The 24250-nt window shown below is 37.6% G+C and overlaps 1 protein-coding gene and 1 long non-coding RNA gene across 2 annotated transcripts; both read right to left on the bottom strand.

Annotated features, from left to right (window-relative positions):
• Positions 1–148: 148 nt before the first annotated feature.
• Positions 149–1636, bottom strand: LOC109151874 (uncharacterized mitochondrial protein AtMg00810-like). Its single transcript, XM_019299474.1, has 2 exons — positions 1297–1636; positions 149–1080 (listed from the first exon to the last, which is right to left on the bottom strand). The coding sequence occupies exons 1-2, from the start codon at positions 1634–1636 to the stop codon at positions 149–151; spliced, it is 1272 nt and encodes a 423-aa protein (XP_019155019.1).
• Positions 1637–10403: 8767 nt separating this feature from the next.
• LOC109151865 lies at positions 10404–11323 on the bottom strand. Its single transcript, XR_002049295.1, has 3 exons — positions 11205–11323; positions 11080–11102; positions 10404–10632 (listed from the first exon to the last, which is right to left on the bottom strand). It is a non-coding gene; the product is annotated as an uncharacterized LOC109151865 (long non-coding RNA).
• Between the last annotated feature and the right edge of the window lie 12927 nt (positions 11324–24250).

Below are 24250 nucleotides of genomic sequence, written 5' to 3'. Positions count from 1 at the left end.
GAGGATTGAGGAAATAAGTCTGTATTTGATAATTATTCACAGAAGAGTTCATACAGTATTTATATCTATAGACTAGCACAATAAGAGGAAAGTATCTAAAGAATAGCACCTAACCTGCATGATAAATTAACTACCTAATACACCCCCCTCAAGCGGACGGTGGTGTAGAGACAACGCCCAGCTTGAAACGGAGGTCATCAAAACGAGCGGTAGAAAGAGGTTTGGTGAAGATATCTGCTAGTTGATCATGCGTGGACACAAAGTTGACTTTCAGGGTGCTAGTCGAGACCTTGTCACGGACGAAGTGGTAATCAACTTCGACATGCTTTGTTCTGGCATGAAACACGGGATTTGAACAGAGGTAGGTTGCACCGAGGTTGTCGCACCATAGAACCGGGGTAGTGGGACACTTTAAGCCAAGATCCTGTAGCAAAGACTGAACCCAAACTACTTCAGCAGCGACATCGGCAAGGGCTTTATACTCAGCCTCTGTTGAGGAACGCGCCACAGTCCGTTGCTTCCTGGAGGACCACAACAGTAGGTTGGGACCAAAAAACACTGCATAGCCGACCGTTGACTTTCGATCAAGAGAGCAACCAGCCCAGTCAGAGTCAGAGAAGGCATGCACAACCGGAGCTGACGACGCTGTTAGACGAAGGTCAAGGTTGAGCGTGCCCTTGACATAACGCAAGACACGTTTAACTGCGGCCCAATTGTCTTGCGTCGGGTTGTGCATAAATTGGCATAGCCGGTTCACCGCAAACGATAAGTTCGGACGAGTAAGGAGCAGATACATAAGTGAGCCAACGAGTTGGCGATAAACGGTGGGATCCTCTAATGGTGGAGACTCCCCAGAAGCATCCGTCGTAGCATTGGTCATCGGTGTGGCAATTGGTTTGTAAAACACCAGTCCTGCTTTGCGAAGCAGCTCAGTCATGTAACGATGTTGAGACAAGATAACGGCATCGGCGGTGTAGACAGCTTCCACACCAAGAAAGAATCTAGGCTTGCCAAGATCATGAATTTTGAATGTGGTAGCAAGTTGCGTCAACACGGACTCGACCTTTGAGGCAACATTTCCTAGTAGGTGTATGCCATCGACATATACCAGGATATAGATGCGGACCTGCCCTGTATTGTAGATAAACAACGACACGTCCGTTTTTTACGGTCGAAACCCAATGTGCACCAAGAAGGTTTGTAACCTTGTAAACTAAGCGCGAGGGGCCTGTTTGAGGCCATATAGCGACCGTTGTAGCTTGCAGACATGGGTGGGGTAGGTAGGGTCGACATAACCCGGGGCTTTCCGCATGTAGATGTCTTCCGAAATGTGACCATTTAGGAACGCATTATGGACATCCAGCTGCCGCATGACCCAGCTGTTGGAGACGGCAAAGGATAGTAAGAGACGGATGGTAGTCGGTTTGCCTACATGGCTGTATGTCTCAAGGTAGTCGATGCCCGGGATCTGATTAAATCCTTTGGCAACCAGACGCGCCTTGTAGCGGTCAATCGAGCCATCGGATTTTCGCTTAACGGGATACACCCATTTGCTACCTATTACATTCATAGTGTTTACAAACGGAATTAATGACCAAGTATTGTTTTGCAGGAGAGCATTAAACTCGGCGTCCATAGCAGCGTGCCAATGGGGGGATTTCACAGCCTGTGAATGACACGTCGACTCATCGTCGTCGACGGAGGCGACCAAGGCATGCGGGGGGCGACGCTGTTGGTGCGTTGTCGTCCGTAGCTGCATGCCATGGGTCCGCGTGGGGGAGCGTTTTCTCCGTCTCCTCACTGTTGTAGTTGACGGTGGATGGCTGAAAGGATGAGGACGCGTCGCCGGCTGATGAGGAAGACTGCAAGGCGCGAACTGGTAGTGCGCCACTCTTTGCCGGCAGAAGTGGTGGTGGTCCCGGCGGCTTGGCCTGAACACCGGAGGTGGATGGCTGTAAGATTTGTGCGCTGGCCCAGGGCAGCATAGTGATTCTGGCAGAATGGCCTAGAGCGGGATCATCAGCACCGTGAAATGGGAAGACATCTTCATTGAACTTGACATGTCGAGCAATGTATATTCGCCCAGTGGCCCTGTCCAAGCACCTGTAACCACTAAAAGCATCAGGGTACCCCAAAAATACACACGGAATAGACCGATAGTCCATCTTATGACTGTTATAGGGCCTTAGATACGGGAAACATTGACACCTAAAAACGCGAAGCATTTTGTAGTTTGGTGACTTTTGGAAAAGACGAGTATAAGGACTGTCGTTTTGTAAGACTGGGGTCGGCATTCGATTTATTAAATAGACTGCCGCCCCGAAGGCATACGACCAAAACTTCTTTGGGACGTAACTGTGAGCTAACAAAGACAAGCTTGTTTCCACAACATGACGATGCCTTCGTTCCACAAGGTCATTCTGTTCATGTGTCTGTGGGCACGATTGTCTATGCAAAATGCCTGCGGTAGTAAATACATAGTGTAATTTGTTGTATTCACCACCGAGGTCCGACTGAATGCTTTTAATAGGTGTTGAGAAGTGTTTTTCTACAAACGTACGAAACAAAGTAAAATTATTTGATAAGGAGCTATTTCTTAGAAAGTGGAGTATGGGATTGAAATAATTCCCTAGCGACATATATATTGGGAATTTGCAGTGTATGAGATGTTTTTTAGGAGATTATTCACAATATCCATTTCATTCTCTTTTCTCTTACTCTTCTTCCCCTTCTTACTACACCCTATTGTTATACAAATTACTTAGATTGGTTTGAAACAGAAGCTTTTAGATGAAATAACAAGCACCCGTAATCTATGTTTCTCCATTACTCCATGGTGATAGTATTTCTGAAATTTTCCAGGCCTTTAAACAAGCTTCAGGCTAAGCCAGACTAATGGTAGATAATGTATTAATTATTTTTCTATTTTAATTTTATTTATAATTTTATTAATTTTTTTCTTATTGAGTGTTTACCCAATTGTGTAATGCGAGATATTATACTAGTATTAATTAATATATGATTGATATGATTGATTACATAAAAAAATAATATATATAATCCGATCAATTTAATAAATGTAAATCTTATATTTTTATTATTGTATTTGAACAAAACAACATATATTGGCAGATGTAGGCAGCAACATATAAAACAACATATATTGGCAGCTCACAAAAGCAGACACGCACCGTAATTTTACAGTTTGGAACCCTGAATTTTTCATTGGAAGACCATAATTTGAAAACATGCACCGTCAATTGATTACGCAAAAGGGTAGAAAATCACAGTCATAGGTACGGTTCTTCGTCGTTCGCAAGGGACGGCAGAATACTGGGAAGAAGGGGAAAGTAGCTTTATTCTTTAATTTGGGAACTTTGGGGACTTGGGGATAAGTGTTGCGCTGCTGGGCAAGTTTTTCTTCTTTTTTTTAGGGGTGGATCAAAGGTCAAACAACAAAATTTTAATGGTAAGTTAACACCAAAGTTAACGGAGACCATTTTGGTTTAAAGTTCAATAGTTAAAGGACCACTTTGGGTGCAATTAAAAATGAGTTAATACCATCTAGAGTCCTCCGAGTATAGTGGTTTTGCCACGTTTAGTCCTAAACTTTCAAATTACCACCTATTATCCTTCGACTTTCAAATTGTTACCATTCGTGGTCCAAGTTAACCACCCATGGTCATTCAACTACAAAATTTTAACCACCCATGGTCCTTCAACTATAAAATTTTAACTACCCATGGTCCTTCCAAGAGGACCGCGGCTGGTTAAATTTTGAAAGTTGAAGGATCATGGGTGGTTAACTTGGGCTACGGATGGAAAGAATTTGAAAGTCGAAGGACCATGGGTGGTAAATTGAAAGTTTAGGACTAAACGTGGCAAAACCATTATACTCGGAGGACCCTAGATGGTATTAACTCAATTAAAAATTAAAGAACCAATTTGAAAAAATGCTACAGTTAAAAGACCATTTTGAAAATTTTCTCTTACAAAATATTAAAAATTTACAAATTACATTTACTCAATACAAAATTCTAACACTTAATTAATTATAGTGTCCATTTTACATCTATTCAATGACACAAAATCCACAAATGCACAATCATGTGAAGCTAAAACAGGGCTTGTTAGCTTTTTGGGTTTTTTTTTAAGGCTTGACATTTTAGACTAGTTTAGCCTCTTTTGGGCGTTGTAATTCGTAGACTAGTTTAGTCTTTATTTTGTAAGGCTTTGGCCCCTTTGACATTTTAGGCCACTTTGGGCCCTTATCTTGGTTAAGGCTTTTGGCCTCTTGTAAACTTTCGCTATAGGTCACTTTTGGGCCTATGACGTCTGTAAGGCTTTGTGTCTCTCTTTGATGTGGAATAAAAGTTCATGGTTCGTTAAAAAAAAAAACAACAAATTAGAATTAAACTAATAATTCATTATCTAATATAAATTCATGAGAATAATAAACTAATAAGTCAAAATCTAATATAAATTCATGAGAATAATCATACAAATATATTTGTGTCTTTAAAAATGTAAGTAGAAATTATACCAGAGTATCAGATTACTGAAATGCGCTGGTGTTGCTGCAAACTGAAAAATGTCAAAGCATAGTTCAATTATATGCAATTGTCAAGTTTTCCATAATTTCATAAATAACCAGAACTCTAGAGTCTAGACGTCTACATTTTGAAAACAACCAACAAGGTAAGTAAGTGCTCAAGTACCTTATCCAATTTAGGCATTCTTCATTTCATCATTCATCACTCAGTAGTATCCCACACAAACTGTTAACAATAAAAGATTAAAAATTTTAACATGAGAAAACTAAAAACTGTTTACTAGACTAAAATTGAACAAACAATTAACATATGAAAACATTTACCAAAAAAAACCATTATCAAGGATTCATGGCAGTTGATAGTTTCACATTTCGACGTTTCAGTTGTTTGTAAATTGAAAGCTTCTCAAAAGGCCAAAAGCATTCTCAAACCAATAGAGTATAACTAATTAGAATTAAATTAATTAATAACTATCTACATTCATTAGAAGAATTATTAAAATTTACCATTGTATCTTTGGATATTAGGACTATTAGGACTAGCATTAGGACTCTTTAAATTTGAGTCATTATATGACTCCCTATCCTAGTCTTCCTATGATTCCTCTTGTATATATATACTCCTTCTATGTATAGTTGTAAATGCAGTTTTCATAATACAATTTCCCTCAGTTCTCATCTGGTATCAGTTTAGCTAGGGTTTTCACTTCCTTTCTAAGGGTTGACGGATCTGTTAACTCTCCCGAACGGACGGTTTCGAATGCTCCTATAACATCTTCCACTAGATCTGTTGTTAACGCTTTATACTGGCCATCACTTTATCAGTATTAAGCTCACTCATAAAAATTACCTGTTTTGGAGAACTCAAGTAGTACCATTTCTTGAAGGACATGTTTTCATGTCATTCGTTGATGTGACCAATCCCTGCCCATCCCCCTTCCTTCCCACCACCGAAGGAAGCACACCGACCCCAAACCCTGATCATGCAACATGGTTTCGGCATGATCGGGCTCTTATGTCTATGTTGATTTCTTCTCTCAGTGAAGAAGTTATGCACCTCGCAGTTGGACGACGTACGTCATGGGAGGTTTGGGAGTCAATTCAACAGTCTTTGGCTTTCACATCTCGCGCCCGCTCATTAAATCTCCTTGGCCAACTACAGTCTCTAAGCCATGGAGATTCCACGGTTGCTGATTATATTGGTCGTGCCCGTGTTAATCTTTATGTATTCCAGGGTTTACGGCCGGAGTTTCAAAATTTAACCGCATCTCTCTCAGTTCGCGGTCAACCCGTAACCCTAGGTGAACTAATTGATTTCCTTGGTGCTCAAGAGTTCATCCAGGGGAATGTTCCTTGAGGTCCTCCGGCGGCGTTTGCTGTGTAACATGGTGGCGGAGGCGGTCAAAACCGCCATGGTGGTCACATAATAACTGCGGCGGTCAAGGTCAAAATTTCAGCAGCCAACGTAGAGGCTGCGACGGTGGCCACCGTGAGCATGGCAGCAGTGCTGGTAACAATGGTCCGATAGTTTGTAAATTATGTAGTCGTACGGGGCACTCAGCTGTACATGTTACAATCGTTATGATCCTCCTCCACAAGCAAATTTGATGTATCAAAATACCAATTCAAATCTTAATGACTCACAGACATGGATTCCTTACACGGGGGTAACCGATCATGCGACTCTAGATATTGCGGCCCTATCTACATCGGAGGAATACACGGGTAATGACACATTGCGTTTTGGTGATGGTAAGAGTCTTTCTATTAGTCGTGTAGGTCATGTTTCCTTTAATACCGGGGTTTGTTCTTTCCAATTGTCTAATATCCTTCATGTTCCTAGTGTGTCTACATCTTTATTATCTGTTCAAAAATTTGCCTTACATAATAAAGTATTTTTTGAATTTCACCCATCTTTTTTATTGTGAAGGATATCAACACCAAGGAAATTCTACTTAAATGCTATAGTCATGGGGGCCTTTACAGACTTCCAATTGTCAAAACATCTCATTCCGCTTTCCTTTCGGCTCGTACTACTCCATCAGTGTGCATGATCGTTTAGGACATCCGCATCATCGTGTTTTACTTCGCATTCTTCAGTCTTGCTCGGTTAGTGGGTCTAGTAATTCTAGTTTGTGTAATGCATGTCAATTGGGCAAATCCTCTCGATTCCTATTGGCACGTGATGAGTCTTCCAGTTCCAGTGTTCTTGACTTAATATACACAGATATTTGGGGTCCAGCTCCTAATTTATCAATTGATGGCTACCGTTATTTTGTTATTTTCATGGATGATTATACTCGCTATACTTGGTATTTTCCCATGAAATTAAAATCTGACTTGTATGCCATCTTTGATAAGTTTCATACAATGGTTGAACAGCTTTTTAATAGAAAAATTAAAGCAATTCAATCTGATTTAGGAGCTGAGTATAAGAAATTACATCATTCTTTCACTCAATTAGGCATCATTCATAGACAATCATGTGCTTACACCTATGAACAAAATGGTATTGTAGAAAGAAAACATAGACACATTGTTGAATCATGTCTAGCTCTTCTAGCCCATGCCTCCGTTCCATATAAATTTTGGGATTATGTCTTTGAAACTACGGTTTAGTTAATCAATAAAATGCCAACCATTGTATTAAATAATCTCAGTGCTCACTTTAAAGTTCATAATTCCAACCCCTTATATTCTTTTCTTCGTGTCTTTGGGTGTCTATGTTATCCATATCTTAGGCCATACAATCGTCACAAACATTCATACCGGTCTTCTCCATGTGTCTTCCTAGGTTATCCAGAGTCGTTTCGGGAGTATAGGTGCATGGACTTACAGACTAACAAGATTTATGTGTGCAGGCATGTAAGATTTGATGAAATAGTTTATCCCTTTGCTACTAATACTACTGTGCAGTCTTCTCAACCTGTACAAAGTTATCCTTGGGTTGAGTTTGTGCTTCGACCAGCGCCTTTCACCACAGCAAATTTTCCAGAACTCACAGGCATCACCCCCCGCCACACCCACCCGCGGCACTCGCGGGGCTGTCCTGCCCGCCAGACACACCCGCGACAGCAGCCCCCTCTTCCAATAGCAGCAAGGCGGTCGAGAATGAGCCTCACCAACTGATGGATCAACCTACCAAGCGTCCCCGTGGCCGACCTCGAGGTAAATCCGTTAGACCCATAGTTCGAACTCACGAGATGAGCACTTGCAGTCACTAGCTCTGGCAGATGTTTGTGCTGAGGTAACATAGATTGTGTCTCTTTTACGTGAACTTCATGTCCCAAATATTTCGGTTCCAAAATTATGGTGTGATAATCTTGGAGCTACATATATGTGCGCCAATCCCATTTTTCATACGTGTACCAAATACATAGAAATAGACTACCATTTTGTGAGAGATAAAGTTGCTGCTGGAGAAATTCAAGTCAATTTCATCTCAACAAAGGATCAACTTGCAGACATATTTACAAAAGCATTGCCTGGTCCCAGATTTTCTTTTCTTAGAGACAAGCTACAAATTACAAGTGTACCATGTGCTTGAGTGGGAGTATTAAGACTAGTATTAGGACTTTTTGTATTTGAGTCATTATATGACTCCCTATCCTAGTCTTCCTATTGTATATATACCCCTTCTATGTATAGTTGTAAACACAGTTTTCATAATACAATTTCCCTTAGTTCTCATCTAGGAAATAGGTACGATTTATACAAACTACTGAACTGCAAAATGCAAACAGCACTACTGGAAATTATGGGATTTCCGACCACCTGAAAGTGATCTTAAATCAAGTTGAAAGCCTTGTTTCGACCACTTTTGGTATCCGGAAAAACCTTTGTTGCTATTTCCGACCACTTTTTGAACTTTTTGGTATCAACTTAATTTAAGATCATTTTTAGGTGGTCGGAAATTCCATAATTTTCAGTAGTGCGGTAAACTGCAATTGTGTTTGGCTTGGATAGCTACTCATCTATTATTATCATTTCAAAATTGATTTTCTTTCATCTAAAGAGTATACAAAACTAATAAAAATTTATTAAATTAACAAAATAAACGTGAAAAATAGTGACGGAGAATTTATGAACATTCAATGATAAGAAAGTGATCTAAACACACACTGGGAATCCGAAAGAGCTTTATATAATATTAAAACAATTTTAAGGAAACATTAACTAATTTTTTGAGAAAAAAAAAGAAGCAAAAAGTAAGTCATACAGATTAAAACAATAAATCTATAATATGTTGTAAGAAAATTCAGAATAGGCAAGGGAAAAAGATGGATCATCTCTTATTCATTCAAGTGTTCCATATATATATATATATATATATATATATATATATATATATATATATATGTATATATATATATATATATATAAATACAAAAGCAATAATGGTGGTATTAATAATGACCGTTACATCTATTATAGAAATAATGTCCACTTATGATATATTTATAACATAATACACTTTATAGATCAAAGTCTTAAAACCTTAATATTCAATTTATACAGTAATTATACAATTTAGATCAAAGTCACAAAAGAACAAATTTTCAAACAACTTTTATAAGTCATGAAACCTTAATATTTTGGAAAAAAAAAACTAATAGCCGTAAAAATATACATGTTACACTTTTAGGTTGTTACGTCATGAGTTCATAGCCAAAGAAGTTATGAATCCAATGAATTATATTGAAGGATGTCTCCTGGATCTAGGGTTTCATAAACCCAATGTAGAAAAGTAGAGAAGTGAAAGAATGATGAAATGTGTTTGAGATTTCGATATGATGTTAGAGGAGAATTACCTGAGAGGTGGATAGCCGGAGACTGGCTCACAAACCCACAGAGAGTCGGTGAAGCGAAGTTGGAGACAGAGTGACTAATACCTAAGAAGGTGATGAGAGGGTGAGAAGCGGAGAGACAGAGACTGTCTAGACGGAGAAGGAGAAGACTTCAGCCTCCGGCCACTGCTGGAAATCTCGCATTTTCCGTCCAACAAATGTTGGACGGAAAACGTGATATATTGGTCGAAAACGACGTTTCCGTCCAACATACCGACCAAAAGGAACGTTCGGAAAAACCTCCGTGGGAAATTTCATCCAACTACGATATTTGGTCGGAAATAGCGTCCAACGAACAAAAATTGGACGGAAATTCAGGCGAATAACCCACATTTTTAAATTGTGGGAATTTCCGTCCAACTACGTGCGTTGGTCGGAAATTCCGACCAATGTTGGACGGAAAACTCACATATTATATTTTGTTATTTTCCTTCCAACTGTTGGTAGGAAAATCCTAATAAGAATTTTTTTTGAATGCTCTAATAAGCATTTTGTTTTACACAAATAGATAAAAATAATGAAGCAAAACAATATATACAAAATATCATTTATTCAAACAATCAAAAGTATACTATAACTTGCAAATGTCTACTAAAGTACTTGAGAAATTCAAACTCAATATATTTTTAATTGAAACATAGAGTACATGATTAAATATACACAATAATTATATGTTCCTCCTCAAAGTAGAAAATGATAACAGTTAACAAATATAAACAGAAAGCTCTCTTGATAATGATTACCCTTTTAGGGCCCAAACCTAGTCTCATATTCTACAGCTAATTCCTTATAGATCTTCAATCTTTTCTTCTCTAAATTCAAAGCAGTTTCTGCATCTTTGGCAATCTTTCCTGCAACAATGCAAAATTACAACTTGAGAAGGTAGATACCCAATAGTAAGCACACAAGTGATGTTCATTTCGCAATTAAGTGTATTGTGACTTGTGTCAAAAAGATATATCATGTTGAATTGTAAATTATGCAAAACTTTTCACCATAATAGCTATGATCAAAATGCACCTCGTGATTGTAGAGAACTTTGTACATCAGATCCTAATTCCACTGCCTGCCCTGAGATCTTGTTTACAATCTCAGGAGCATCAACGAACTGTAGTATTCTTAACATTCTCAGAGGCTTTTGTTCTCTGCAGCCTCCTCAGCTGCTTTCTGCTGAGCTTCCAATTCCACTACTTTTGCTATTTCAATTCTTTCGCTTCTAGCTTTAGCTTGCATCTGGAAAATAAAAACTTATGAGCACTAATAAAGCTGAGTATTCTATTTAAAATGTTCATTTTCTAACAAAACAAGAAGAATATCATAGTGAACATGTGTAATTCATAGTAGATAGAATGGTCCCAGAAATTAACCTTGATGCATGATAGCTACAAAATTCACATGAATGTAATTCATATACTTATTTTTAAAACATCTCCTTGATGCAATGCTCAAATGAGATGGTTTTATTGTGAACTGACAAAGATGAATATCAAGACCAAATGTCATTAAATATTTTAAATTGAACCATATAAAATAATGTAATATCAACCTAGCATGAACTCATGAAGTAGCATACACGGTGCATGCTACACTAAATTCAACAAATAACACCATGGCATTCATTTTTCAATGCTTGAAACCAAAAGTTGAAACCATCCATGAGTTCTTGAGCAGATAATATACCTTTATAGTGGCAACCACCCAATCTGGAAATTTAAAAAAAAAATAAAAATCACATTAGTAGTTATTAACAGGAAAATATTATTGTGGGCTGTTCAGAAAATAGAACTGCAGAAAAAGAGCAAAACCATTTCAACCAAATGCAATCTGTCCTCCTCTTCAACCTCTTTCCCCTGCAAATAAACAAATAAATAAAGCCAAGCCCTCTGGATCCCAAACAAATCTTAATCCAGCCCCTCTACTGCCTCCATGCCTACCCTCATTCCCTTAAGTTTCCGTTTTCCGGTGGCCTCGTCGGTGATGAGTTGGAAATCGAGGTTGAGGTGCTTGAAGTTGCGGAAGAGCTTGCCCCTAGGACATGAGAAGGAGCGTTGTCTATGGAGCGGCATGAGAAGAGAGAGAAGATCTCAAAGGAATTGTGGAGAAGACAGATCTGAAGGCGGAGAAGACAGATCTGAGATTTATTTTTATTTTTACTTTTTTTTTTAAAAAGAGTATTGGCCGATCTGAGAGAGTGAGTCGGCGACTATGGCGGTGGAGGCGGTGATTGCATCGTGGTGACAGTAGAGGCGTCGTGGTGGCGGTGGAGGCGTCGCGGTGGCGGTGGTAACCTGATGGTGAGGGAGAGGGAGATCTGCGGTGGTAACCTGATGGTCTGGGGTCTGATAGAGGTTGTCTGCCAAACTTCTCTTTTTCCCACCCAAAGTTCTATATTTCCCGCTTCTCTAAGTCCACAATTCCAATATTTCTTTATTGAAATAATGATTAAATAGGCCACCGAATTACACACCATAATACTCTTAAGCCACTAAATTTTAAAAATTACAATTGAATCTCTAAATTAACCTATTTAACACAATTTATCCAATTTCCTAATTTCTAATAGGTTACCCAATTTAAAAATATTTCAAAAAAATAATTTTAAATAAAATAATTATTTAATTTCTTTAAAAAAAAAAAAACAATTTCATCTCTATGGCCGGGGACGAAAAACTAGTCTTCGTCACCTGCCATGGGGACCTTTGTCTCCCGACCAGAGATGAAGAAACTTTCTTCATCTCTTGCTGGATTCTTTGTCTCCGACCATGGAGGCGAAGTTGCTTTTTTTTTTAAATAATTATTTTATTTAAAATTATTTAAAAAATATTTTTAAATTGGAAATTTATTAGAAACTAGGAAATTGGACAAATTGCGAAAATAATTAATTTAGGAATTCAATTATAATTTTTTAGCTTTAGTAGCATAATTGATTATTGATTTTCGTGTGTAGTTCGATAATCTATTTGACTTTTATTTCAAACATATTTGTCATCAATTTAATAACAAAATATTATTATATTCCAAAATTTATGCTTATATTATGGGCATTAGTGTTGGGTATGTATTATATGATATTCACTCATTTGTAATTAATAGTGTATGAGAAGGCATAAGTTAGTCCGTATAATTTTAAAAATAAAACAATATATATAGTATTAAGAAATAATAATACAAGTAGTATTTCAACGATTAACAAGCTATCGAATTTGGGCAAATATGTAAAATACACAAAATGAATTGAAGGTTGAAGCCTGATTGAGCTGACAAAATGGATTATGGAATTTTTAAGAGAAAATTGTAATTTATGCCCCTTCATAATATGTCAATTATTAATGTCAGTCTTAAATTATTAGTGGTGTAAATGTTGCCCCTCAATTTTTAAAACGGTACATATAGTGCCTTACTGTGTAGTGTAAATGTTGCCCCTCATTTTCAAAACGATACATATATTGCCCCTCCTGTACGATACAGGAGGGACAATATATGTACCATTTTAAAAATTGAGGGGCAACATTTACACCACTAATAATTTAGGGGCAACATTGATAATTGACATATTATGGAGCTGCATAAATTACAATTTTTTCAATTTTTAATTTTTGAATTCAATTTATAATATATATTAGTCACTTAAAAAAAAATAAAACACATTAATAGATCTGTCAAAGAAAAGCTAACTCCACGTCAGTCAGTGAAGAATGAAGAAGAAGAATGTTACCTGAAGAATGAAAAAATGAAGAAGAAATATGTCTTGTTTGGTAATCAGCGATTAGTAGTTTATGTTAGTGGATTGTATTAACAGATTTGACCAACGAATTATATTAGTGATTTGTAAAAAAAATGTTTGGTAAAATTAGCTATTTAATGTTAGCGATTAATAATAATAATAATAATAATAATAATAATAATAATAATAATAAGTGATGTGGGATCAAATTTGATCCCACATCGAAAAGAAATAAAGAAGAGGGCGTTGAGCTCCCTCATTAAAAGGGGAGCTCAACGCCCCCTTATTCATCCTTGCCCATCCGATTCCCACATCGGATGGGAAGGAAAAGAGAAGCCTCAGGCTTCATTATTAAAGAAGCCTAATTGGAGCTAGAGCTTCTAAAATCAGCGATTTGGCTCCAAATCACGACTTCTGTATGTCAATTTTTACTTTCAATTCACCAATTTTGTGTTGTTTAAATTTCAGTTATTATTACTTTATAACTTTCATGTTGTTTTGTGCAGCTCTACTCCCTTCCTTTCTCCCTAGGTTTTTAATGTTGCTTTTTATTTGCAAATTTTTTGTTTCCATTTCCTTTCATTTTTGGAATTTAGAGCTTGTACATTACTACTGCATAATACTTTTTTTTTTGTTTACAATTTTTTTTTTGTTTCCTTTTTCTTTAATTTTTTATCAACGCCCAGGTTTTCAGAGTTCTGCATCATATATCAAACAAATCTGCATCATATATCAAACAAACCAATGGGTTTCCATCTAGCGTTATACAACTTGTTCCCAACGAGTGGAGAATTTCTACTTGAGCTCATCTAAGACTTGTTTCCAACGAGTGGAGAATTTCTACTTGAGCTCATCTAAGGAGGAACATATTCAGAATTTTTCTATTTGTCAGTTCATTTACGGCCTCAGAGATCTCAGTTTCATAAATGTCCTTACGAATTCTAATAATAACTATTCCGTCAGAGGACCTTGTGTTTGGCTCACACCGAACAAATCTTCCTCCTATTACTAGATTAGAATGGTCACCAACAATGAGAGAAACATCCTTAGGATCACATTTTAGAACAACTTTCCCTCTATTGTTCCGACGAGGCCAATAAATTTTTGCTCAGAGCAAAGGAGATGAGAACTTTTTTTTATCACCACCACACATTATCTCGAGGAACTATTTTCAAAAATGTTACCCAGCCCCATTTTTCCATCTCGCTTTGCCTGAGAACTTGTAGATGTCACATATGGAAAAATGGAACAAGGTAACATTTCTCCATCTACTAATCTAGGTATTGCGTTAAATTTGGTTGAATTTAATTGTGGATTATTGAAAATAATTCTTTCCGAGATAATGTAGGGTGGTGATAAAAAAAAAAGTTATCATCTCCTTTCCTCTCTGAGCAAAAATTTGTTGGCCTCGTCGAATACAGGGAAAGTGGTTCTAAAATGCGATCCTAAGGATGGTTCTGTCATTGTTGGTGACCTTTCGGATCTAGTAATTGGAGGAAGATTTGTTCGGTGTGAGTCAAGCACATGGTCCTCTAACGGAGTAGTTGTTACCGGAAGTGATAAGGATATTTCTGAAACTGAGATCTCTATGAGGCCATAAATGAACTGGCATATAAAAAATCCTGAATTTGTTCCTCCGATCCTCAAAGAAGCTCCAGTACAAAATCCTGCACACGTTGCTTGTGAAGAAGCGATGTTGAGAGAAGTATCCTCCTTGATGCCTAAGAGGATTCCCTGTGGTAACTTTCTTTCTGTCCAGGTTTTCCAACCTAAAGCTAATGACAATTACTTGAGAGTTATTATCACATTTGATGGAAATCTCTATGCATCTAGAAGCTGCAAAGGCATTAGAAGAACTGGATGGGAAGACGTTGTCGGGATTTCATCTGTGGCAGAAGATAAATGCCAGCAGGTATTCCAATGCAGTGTATCTTGTCCTATAGCAGGCTATCAAGACGGAGTTGGATGTGTTACTACAAAGACTCAAGAATCATAAAGGTATAGTATTCTTTGATACGACTATTTATTTCTCTTTCTAATTAAGTCACTTTATATCCGTACCAACACTGACATGTTGGCATGACATAAAATGGCATGGCTATGGTGTAATTGATAGTTTTCAATGGAAAATAACTACATAGATAGGGCGAAAATAATGAAATAATGATCCGCTTGTCCTATACTTCTTGGACCTCTGACCAAGCACATCTCCATGTTCCAATATTAATCTTTGTGTCCTGAAAGTCATTATTGGAAGTCTGGCATTAAATGCTTTTGAAACTTGATTGTGATGACTTCTTTTTGCTGGATATCTCGGAATGTTTTTATACTCTTTAATGCAAAATAAAAGAGAGTAAGTTGTGGAGTATATTTTTGAAATTTCACACCTTTACCCAGCTGAATGTCTGTGGCAATTGAAAGCTAGCTATGTCTTTACTTGTACGTTCAGGTGTTTAATTCCGTCTTGATCGAAACGAGAATGGTCAATATGTTTGTAGTGCTTTTCGCGGTGAAGCTTTGCCTCCTGATCTAAATGAAGAGAGTGGTTCATATGTTTTGACTAGACCTTAAAAGGATCAAAGAGACGTTTCCAAACACCATTGCATTCATGTCAAAGGTGGTACTAAAGACTTGCACTTCTGTTTGTGACAAAGTAGCATCAAAGGAACTAAGAGTAAACTACATCTCCAAATTTAAAGGCCTACTAACAGACGACATCTTCACCTAGCTACAAACCACAACAAAGTTCAATGATCTAAGGGACAAGCTCAACATTCTCTCTAGAGAACCATAAACTTGAGAGGCATATTAGGACTAGGCATGTTAGGACTATATATTCTAGCCACACTAGAGTTCATTCTCCCTCTAATGTGTTATTGTGAATTTACCTTTTATTAATCTTTGCATTCTTATAAATACATATCTCAACTAGATTGTTCAATAATAAAATTTGTTAAGATACAAAATATGTGGCTCAAATTTCACGCATGGAAACCAGGCCACTCGCCATGCACTCCATCATTCACGTATCCCACATGCCGCAACATGTGTATACATGTTCTCCAACTCATGCCCATTTCTCTCTGCATCAATAACATTTGCTTGCTTTGTAAAGCTGCATCAATTTTATTCAATTCATCATTTCCCTTTGTCCCTTCACATGAGCATGCATACATACATACATACATACATATATATATATATATATATATATATATATATATATATATATATATATAATTCATTTGTCATTTTATAGAATTTCTTCATTTATATATTCTTCCTATTATTTAACTTGTATAATTCTCAATTTTCGATTATTCGCTTCCGCATTATTTCGCTATATTCCTAACAAAATTCTTCTTAAAATTATTGTTCTCAGGAATCGTTTGTAAATCAAATAAAATAAAGTTATATTACAAAAGTGAATACATATAAGAGTTACAAAAAGGCAATTCAATAAAAATTGTAATAAGAGATCAAATCTGTGCAAATGTTATCTGATGGATTTAATTAATCGGGGGTGACCCGAATTATTAAACCCGGATAAGAATGTAAATGATAAGAGGATAGAACAACGTCATAAGGCCGCGAAGACTGTATATTATATTAAATGTCGTGAATAAGCTATTATAATGATCCGTTAGGGAAAAGTGTGTAAGATAATGAGAATGTGTCTTGTTAGAACAAGGTGGGGGGTTTTTATACAAACCCAACCCCTAAACCGGGGGATGGTTGCATCTCCGCAGAGACCGCATCCAAATGCGCATCGGGTCCATGGTCCTGACCTGGCCGAGCTCGGGGGAACCGAGCTCAATATTACCGAGCTGGTGGCCTCGGCCCATGGCCGACCTCACCGTGGGCCGACCTGCCCTAGCTGGGCCGAGGTACCCCGGGTCCGCTCCACCTATTTGCTCCGCTCCCCTGGGTCAGTTTGCTTCGGGCATAATATATCCATCATGAGTCCCCACTCTCTTCCTTGCGAGAATTCAACAACGAAAGAGGGTAAAAATTGTCGGACCCGACCTTAGTAAAAAATGTCTGACCCAACCTCTGGGTGCAAGCATCCCGAGCGGATTGGACGATCTCCCCCTGAGTGAAATTATACTGCAAATAAAAAACCTCCCCTCCGCGCAATCCTCTTCAGATATGGTGGAATGCCTATAAAAATCAACTCTTTCCCTATAAAATCTTGGAAATACCACCCATCACCCCATCAAATCACTTTCCCTTCCCATCACACTTTCTCTTTTCCCAACACCTTTTTTTTTAATTTCAAATTTGGTCAACCCTTTTCCCCCTCTTTTTTCGCCCTTATTCTCCCAACACCCTCTATTTAATACCACTTCATCCCATTTTCGGCCATACATTCTCCATTCACCATCAAAAATTCTCTCAAGCTCCCTTCAAGTCACGAGTGCTCTCCCGGGGTCTTCAAGTCAAGTTTCGAGTCTGTGGTCGGTTAGTCTCTCCCTCTTTCTCTCCTTTCGCGTTCGGCCATCCTCTTTATATGTATATTTTTTTTCGTGCTTCCCCTCTCTCGGCTGAGACCAAGGCCGAGAGGTCTCTCCTCCTCCCCTTCGTTTTATTTTGTTCTTCTTGCATGTCCATAAGCTTCGATCTTAGTGTATTGGACTCCATAAGTGATAGCGAAGTTTGTATGAGTGACTCCAATTCCGCAGGTGACTTCCCTTCTCCCGGGAATGAAGCTACCGACCTCTACGAATATCCCAAGGACGGTCACCCCTTCCAAATCCCCGACCTCGTTCTGGTGGAATACACCGACCTTGATTTGAACATCCCCCACGCCACCCTCATGCAACTCTCGCCTCACCAATGGGAGAAGGCTTCGAAAATTGTGGGGGCAGGTTTAGATTCGGGTGTAGAGATGGTGGCACCATTGCCAAGTGACAATGTCACGGTGCCCCAAGTGACCATCATTTCGGCATCCATGTCCTCTCTATGTCATTTGGGATCCGGTTTTCCTTCTATCCTTTCGTTTTTACCCTCCTCAACCTCTATGAAATTAGCCCGGGCCAATTAGCCCCAAATTCTCATTACATGGTCATAGCTTTCCTCCTTAGGTGCTAAGAAGTCCAGGTAAAGCCATATCTTGACCTATTCAATTACGTTTTCCACATCACTAGTTCCCCGGACCAAGCAAGCAAGGGGTGGGTGGCCCTCGCGGCCCGACCTCACATGAAGATACTCCAAGATCTTCATTCTTCCAGCCATCAATGGAAACCCGCCTTCATATTTGTTTCCTTAGGCCCCGAGCTTCCTTTCGTGTCCCCTTGAAATACCCACTTTCGCAAGCACGTGACCCCCTTCCTCCCCCCCCCCCCCCCCCTCCCCAAAAGTCGTACCTTGATTGAGTACGTTTATGCTTTTCGTCACCCGGGACCTATCTTGTATATAGCACCTATGTTGAATAAGTGGAACATGGTGGGATCCATATTTTATTCCAAGCCTGATTATTCTGAGTCATGGCCGTTAATTGTTTATACAAGATTTAACGGTGTATTCACCTTTCTGATCCGAATACCAAAACCACGAGTCCGGAGGTTTGCGGATGCTAATAGGAATGTTCAAAATTAAACCTGCATCACGATCATTAAAAAAAACCCAAAATACGACTGATATCCCATCCCGTATCATGGTCATTAAATAGAGTAGCAACAGGAGCCTCATAAATTGCTTCAACCACAAGAAGCCAAGCATCTCTTCCAATTTTTGTTTCTAGGCCATTTCCCACACAACGACGACATCCCCATCTAAGAACATTTTGAACCTCTAAAAGACCTCTCCAAATAAAAGATGGATTGCTAGGCTGCATAAAAGTAAGAACTTATACACACGGGCAACCAAAGATTCAGGCTTGGTAACCAGACGCCAAGCTTGCTTACCAAGAAGAGCAAGATTCATTTCACGAAGCTTTCTGAATCCCATACCGCCTGCGGCTTTTGGAGAGCATGCATAGACCGGTTCAAGAACGCCATCTTATACCTTTGCCCGAGCCAACTCATCCTGCCCACCAATAATCATTCATAATTGTTTCAATTGTGTAATGCATGATATTATACTAGTATTAAACTATTAATTAATATATGATTGATTACATAAAAAAATAATATTTCATAATCTGATCAATTTAATAAATGTAAATCTAATATTCTAATGTGTTATTATTGTATTTGAATAAAACAACATATATTGGCCGATGTAGGCAGCAACATATAAAACAACATATATTGGCGGCTCACCAAAGCAGACACGCACCGTAATTTTACAGTTTGGAACCCTGAATTCTTCGTTGGCAGACCATAATTTGAAAACACGCACCGTCAATTGATTATGCAAAAGGGTAGAAAATCGCAAGCATAAGTAGGGTTCTTCGTCGTTCGCAATTTGGCAGACACGTTCTTCGTCGTTCGCAAGGGACGGCAGAATGCTGGGAAGATGGGGAAAGTAGATTTATTCTTTAATTTGGGAACTTTGGGGATTTGGGGATAAGTGTTGCGTTGCTGGTCAAGTTTTTTTATTTTTTATTTTTATTTATTTATTTTTTTTAGGGGTGGATCAAAGGTCAAAGAACAAATAATATAAATTTTCTAGTTTATCCTTTTTTTTTTCTTTTTAACGGTAAGTTAACACCAAAGTTAACGGTGGAGACCATTTTGACTTAAAATTAAATTCAATAGTTAAAAGGACCACTTCGAGTGCAATTAAAAGTCAAGGAACCAATTTGAGAAAATGCTATAATCGAAGGACCATTTTGAAAATTTTCTCTTACAAAATATTACAAACTTACAAAGTACATTTACTCAATACAAAATACTAACACTTAATTAATTGTAGTTTCCATTTTACATCTATTCAATGACACAAAATTCATAAATGCACAATCCTATGAATTCACATAAAAAAAATTAAACTAATTAGAATTAAATTAATAATTCATTATCTAATATAAATTCTTGAGAATAAGCATAGTTCATAACTACTTTCTCAACTTTCTCAACCTACTGAAGTACAAAGAACCAAAAACGTCTCCATTAAAGCCTAAACTCACAACCTCCCATATAGGAGTCCAACCTGAGTGCCATTAGACCACAAGGTCTTGGCACCAAAGCATAGTTCAATTATATGCAATTATCAAGTTTTTTTCATAATTTCATAAATAACCAAAACTCTAGAGTCTAGATGCTTACATTTTGAAAACAACCAACAAGGTAAGTAAGTGCTTAAGTACCTTATCCAATTTAGGCATTCTACATTTCATCATTCATCACTCAGCAGTATCCCACACAAACTGTTAACAATAAAAGATTAAAAATTTTTAACATAATGAGAAAACTAAAAACTGTTTACTAGACTAAAATTGAACAAACAATTAACATATGAAAATGTTTACCAAAAAAAGTCACTATCAAGGACTCATGGCAGTTGATAATTTCACATTTCGACGTTTCAATTGTTTGTAAATTGAAAGCTTCTCAAAAGGCCAAAAACATTCTTAAACCAATAGAGTATAACTAATTAGAATTAAAATAATTAATAATTATCTACATTCATTAGAAGAATTATTAAAATTTACCTTTGCATCTTTGAAAATAGGTACGATGATGAATTATCAGGACTATGTGATCCAATAGTATTTAGGTTGGACTTTCATTTAGCAGGTTGTAAGTTCGAGCCTCAGTGGAGGTGTTATTGGTTTTTTGTGTTTCAGTAGGGTCAGTAGCATTAAACTGCAATTGAGTTTGGCTTGGATAGCTACTCATCTATTATTATCATTTCAACAATTGATCTTCTTTCATATCTAAAGAGTATACAAAACTAATAAAAATAGTGACTGAGAATTTATGAACATTCAATGATAAGAAAGTGATCTAAAGACACACTGGGAATCCCAAAGAGCTTTATATAATATTAAAACAATTTAAAGGAAACATTAACTAATTTTTTGAGAAAAAAAAAAGAAAAAAAAAAGGCAAAAGTAAGTCATACAGATTAAAACAATACATCTATAATACACTTTGGCTCTGTCTGGCAAACCTAGCTGAAAAGCTATAAGCTAGGAGCTGAAAGCTGAAAAGCTATAAGCTCGGAGCTGAAAACTGAAGAACTGTTAAGCTAGCTGTAATGATTGAAAGTGTTTGGTAAAATTAGCTTTTTGATAAGCTGATAAATGTAAAAAGACTAAAAAGGACATTTTCATAAAATTTAAATTAGTTTGTTTACATATTAAAATTTAACATTTTGTCTTTAAAAAAAAATTAACATTTTGAAAAAAAAAAACTATTAGCATAATCATGATCTAGCATCTCATAATGAAGTAGCAATATTATTGCAAATATCATAATAATAATAATAATAATAATAATAATAATAATAATAATAATAATAATAATAATATTTGCGGTGAAAGTTGCGGATAAAGGAGAAGAGAAAAGGGTTTTAATTAGGAAGGATAAATTATGTCATTTCATTAAAATAATAAGGATAAAGATGGAAAAAAAAATTATGAAGCTAGGAGCTTATTATGAAACGCTATTTAAGGTAGCGTTCTATAATAAGCTCTTATTTTAAACTAGGAGCTTATTTTGGGAACATTACCGAGCAGAGCTTATAGCTTATTAGTAGCTTAAAATAAGCTATAAGCTCCTAAATAAGTTTTGCCAAACAGAGCCTTTATGGATTAAAGTCTTAAAACCTTAATATTCAGTTTATACACTAATTATACAATTTAGATCAAAGTCAAAAACAACAAATTTTAAAAAAACTTTTATAAGTCATGAAACCTTAATTTTTGGAAAAAAATGTAAAATGAATAGCCGTAAAAATATACATGTTACGCTGTTAGGTTGTTACATCATGAGTTCATAGCTAGAGAAGTTATGAATCCAATGAATTGAAGGAGGTCTCCCGAATCTATGGTTTCCTAAACCCTATGTAGAAAAGTAGAGAAGTGAAAGAATGAAGAAATGAGTTTGAGATTTCGATATTATGTTAGAGGAGAATTACCTAAGAGGTGGATAGCCGGAGACTGGCTCACAAACCCACAAAGAGTCGATGAAGCGAAGTTGGAGACAGAGTAACTAAGACCTAAGAAGGTGAGAGGGTGAGAAGCGAAGAGACGGAGACTGTTTAGACGGAGAAGGAGAAGACTCCAGCCTCCGGTGATGGGCCGATGGTGGTGTCTGGCAGTCTAGGTGACAGAGGTGAGCATTCGAGGTGAGGAGTGTAAAGGATGAGCTGAGCAGCGGAAATGAAATGAGGGCTGAGGCTCTCAAACCCTAACATACGCCTTATATACTACATATGTAAATCGGGTTAAGGGACATATTCAAATTTTAAGAGGGCAATCAGAAATCCGAATCGAATACAATCATTTTGCACTTGTTTTTTCCAGGTTTTGTTGGGTAATATGGTGGAAAATTCCCAAAAATAATAATCCTACAAAAAGATTAATATTATATGGGAAAACAGAAAAACTGGGAAGGAAAAGGTTGAGTGTTTGGGTATAGGTTTAGCACGAGTTCGAACACGAAGTTCTTTTCCTTAAAACCTTATTTGCTACCTCCCACAAGTGCTAGGAGCGTTGTAGCCTAGGTTTCCCAGGATAAAACGTGCTTCGATTCCTTGTTTAAGCACCTAAACAAGGAACCCGGCAAACAAAGCAAGAGCAAGAACACTGCTGGGTAAAGAAGAGAGTAGAAGCAGAAGTTTTGAAGCAAAGTATACTGGAATTCCTTAGTTTCGTTCTGTGTAAAATGCTTCTGCCCTACCTCTCTTTATATAGGGCTGTTAGAAGGGATAGCATTCAACATGGCATTTAATTGGTATTAAACCAATTGTGTAACACCTGTAACGGTCACCCACTAAGTAGGATTAAACTCAGAATTTAAAATTGGAATTAAAACAGTATTAATTTTGTAACAGATGAGTTTAATCTGTACAACAGGCTGAACTTTCGGGTTTCAGACCGTTGGGGTGCAGGTTCACACGAGAGCACACGGACCAGGCAACACGAGAATACATCTCTCGTGTGCACTGTGGTGCAACCCGAGAGTGCACTACTCTCGTGGTCACAGATGCACGAGAGTTGTGCTCTCGGTTCGGTTTGGCCGAACCAAGTGACTATTTCAGATGGAAAATGATACCGAAGTTAGGCATAACTTAGCCCGCAAGGCCAGCCCATTTCCGGACGACATTCGTGCCCGCAGGTGCCAGCGCACGCGAGCTCGGGCTTGAATCAAGCCTTTTCGATGTCCTCTAGTTGGATTTTGATTTGCACCCCCCCCCCCCCTCCGCGCGAGAGAGCCTCTATGGTATACAATTCTACAAGCTTGAAAAGAGCTCATGTATATAAGGGGGGCAAATCTTGTTTCCAAACCAATGTGGGACAAAGTCCCTTATTTTCCCTTCATTTCCCAACTCAAATGGGTCTACTTTGAGAATCAATATCTCATTCACCCATTATCCGTTTTGAGCGTACAATATATCAATCTCTTCGTCTCACTACGAAGAACCCGAATCCACTTTGACCCGACCCAAATCGGAAGTGGACCCCACTGATAATTGTACCACAAAATAGCCACTTAATATGCCATTTTAAGCTAATTTTTCCAACATGTTTGACCCGTTACGGGTCGAATCCGACCCAAATACTGTCAAACGGGCCGAACTCGTGACATTTTCGTGTTGAACTTGATTTATGCTCACCCCTAGCTAAAATAGCAATGAACCGTATCACTCGACTTCTATTTATTTATGATAAAATTTTCAACCATTATATAATGCAAATGGCAAGCACCTTGTACTCAGATGGCATGTAGTGACCTCTCCCATGTGGGAGGTTATGAGATCGAGCCTCAGTGGAGGCGTTGTTGACTCTTTGTGCTTCGTTAGGTTGAGAAAGTATGTTTGAATAAATACTACAATGTAATAGAGTCAGTAACATTAAAATATATATAACCAACACCAAGAAATTGTCAGGCCACCGAACTACACACTATAATACTATATTAGGCCACTAAATTTTAAAAAAAAAATTGCAATTGAATCTCTAAATTAACCCATTTAACACAATTTATCCAATTTCCTAGTTTCTAATAGGTTACC

The sequence above is a fragment of the Ipomoea nil genome, unplaced genomic scaffold (assembly GCF_001879475.1).
Source record: "Ipomoea nil cultivar Tokyo-kokei standard unplaced genomic scaffold, Asagao_1.1 scaffold2297, whole genome shotgun sequence".
Lineage (NCBI taxonomy): Eukaryota > Viridiplantae > Streptophyta > Magnoliopsida > Solanales > Convolvulaceae > Ipomoea > Ipomoea nil.
Note: the sequence above shows the minus strand (reverse complement) of the source record. Positions and strands in the feature narration are given on the sequence as shown.

Bases quoted from the DNA above. Each gene is read 5' to 3' on its own strand.
- LOC109151874 (XM_019299474.1), bottom strand. From the start codon at position 1,636: ATGGACGCCGAGTTTAATGCTCTCCTGCAAAACAATACTTGGTCATTA. The intron at 1,081-1,296 runs GTTATGTCGACC...TACACCTACTAG, and splicing joins CTACATGCGGAAAGCCCCGG to GAAATGTTGCCTCAAAGGTC.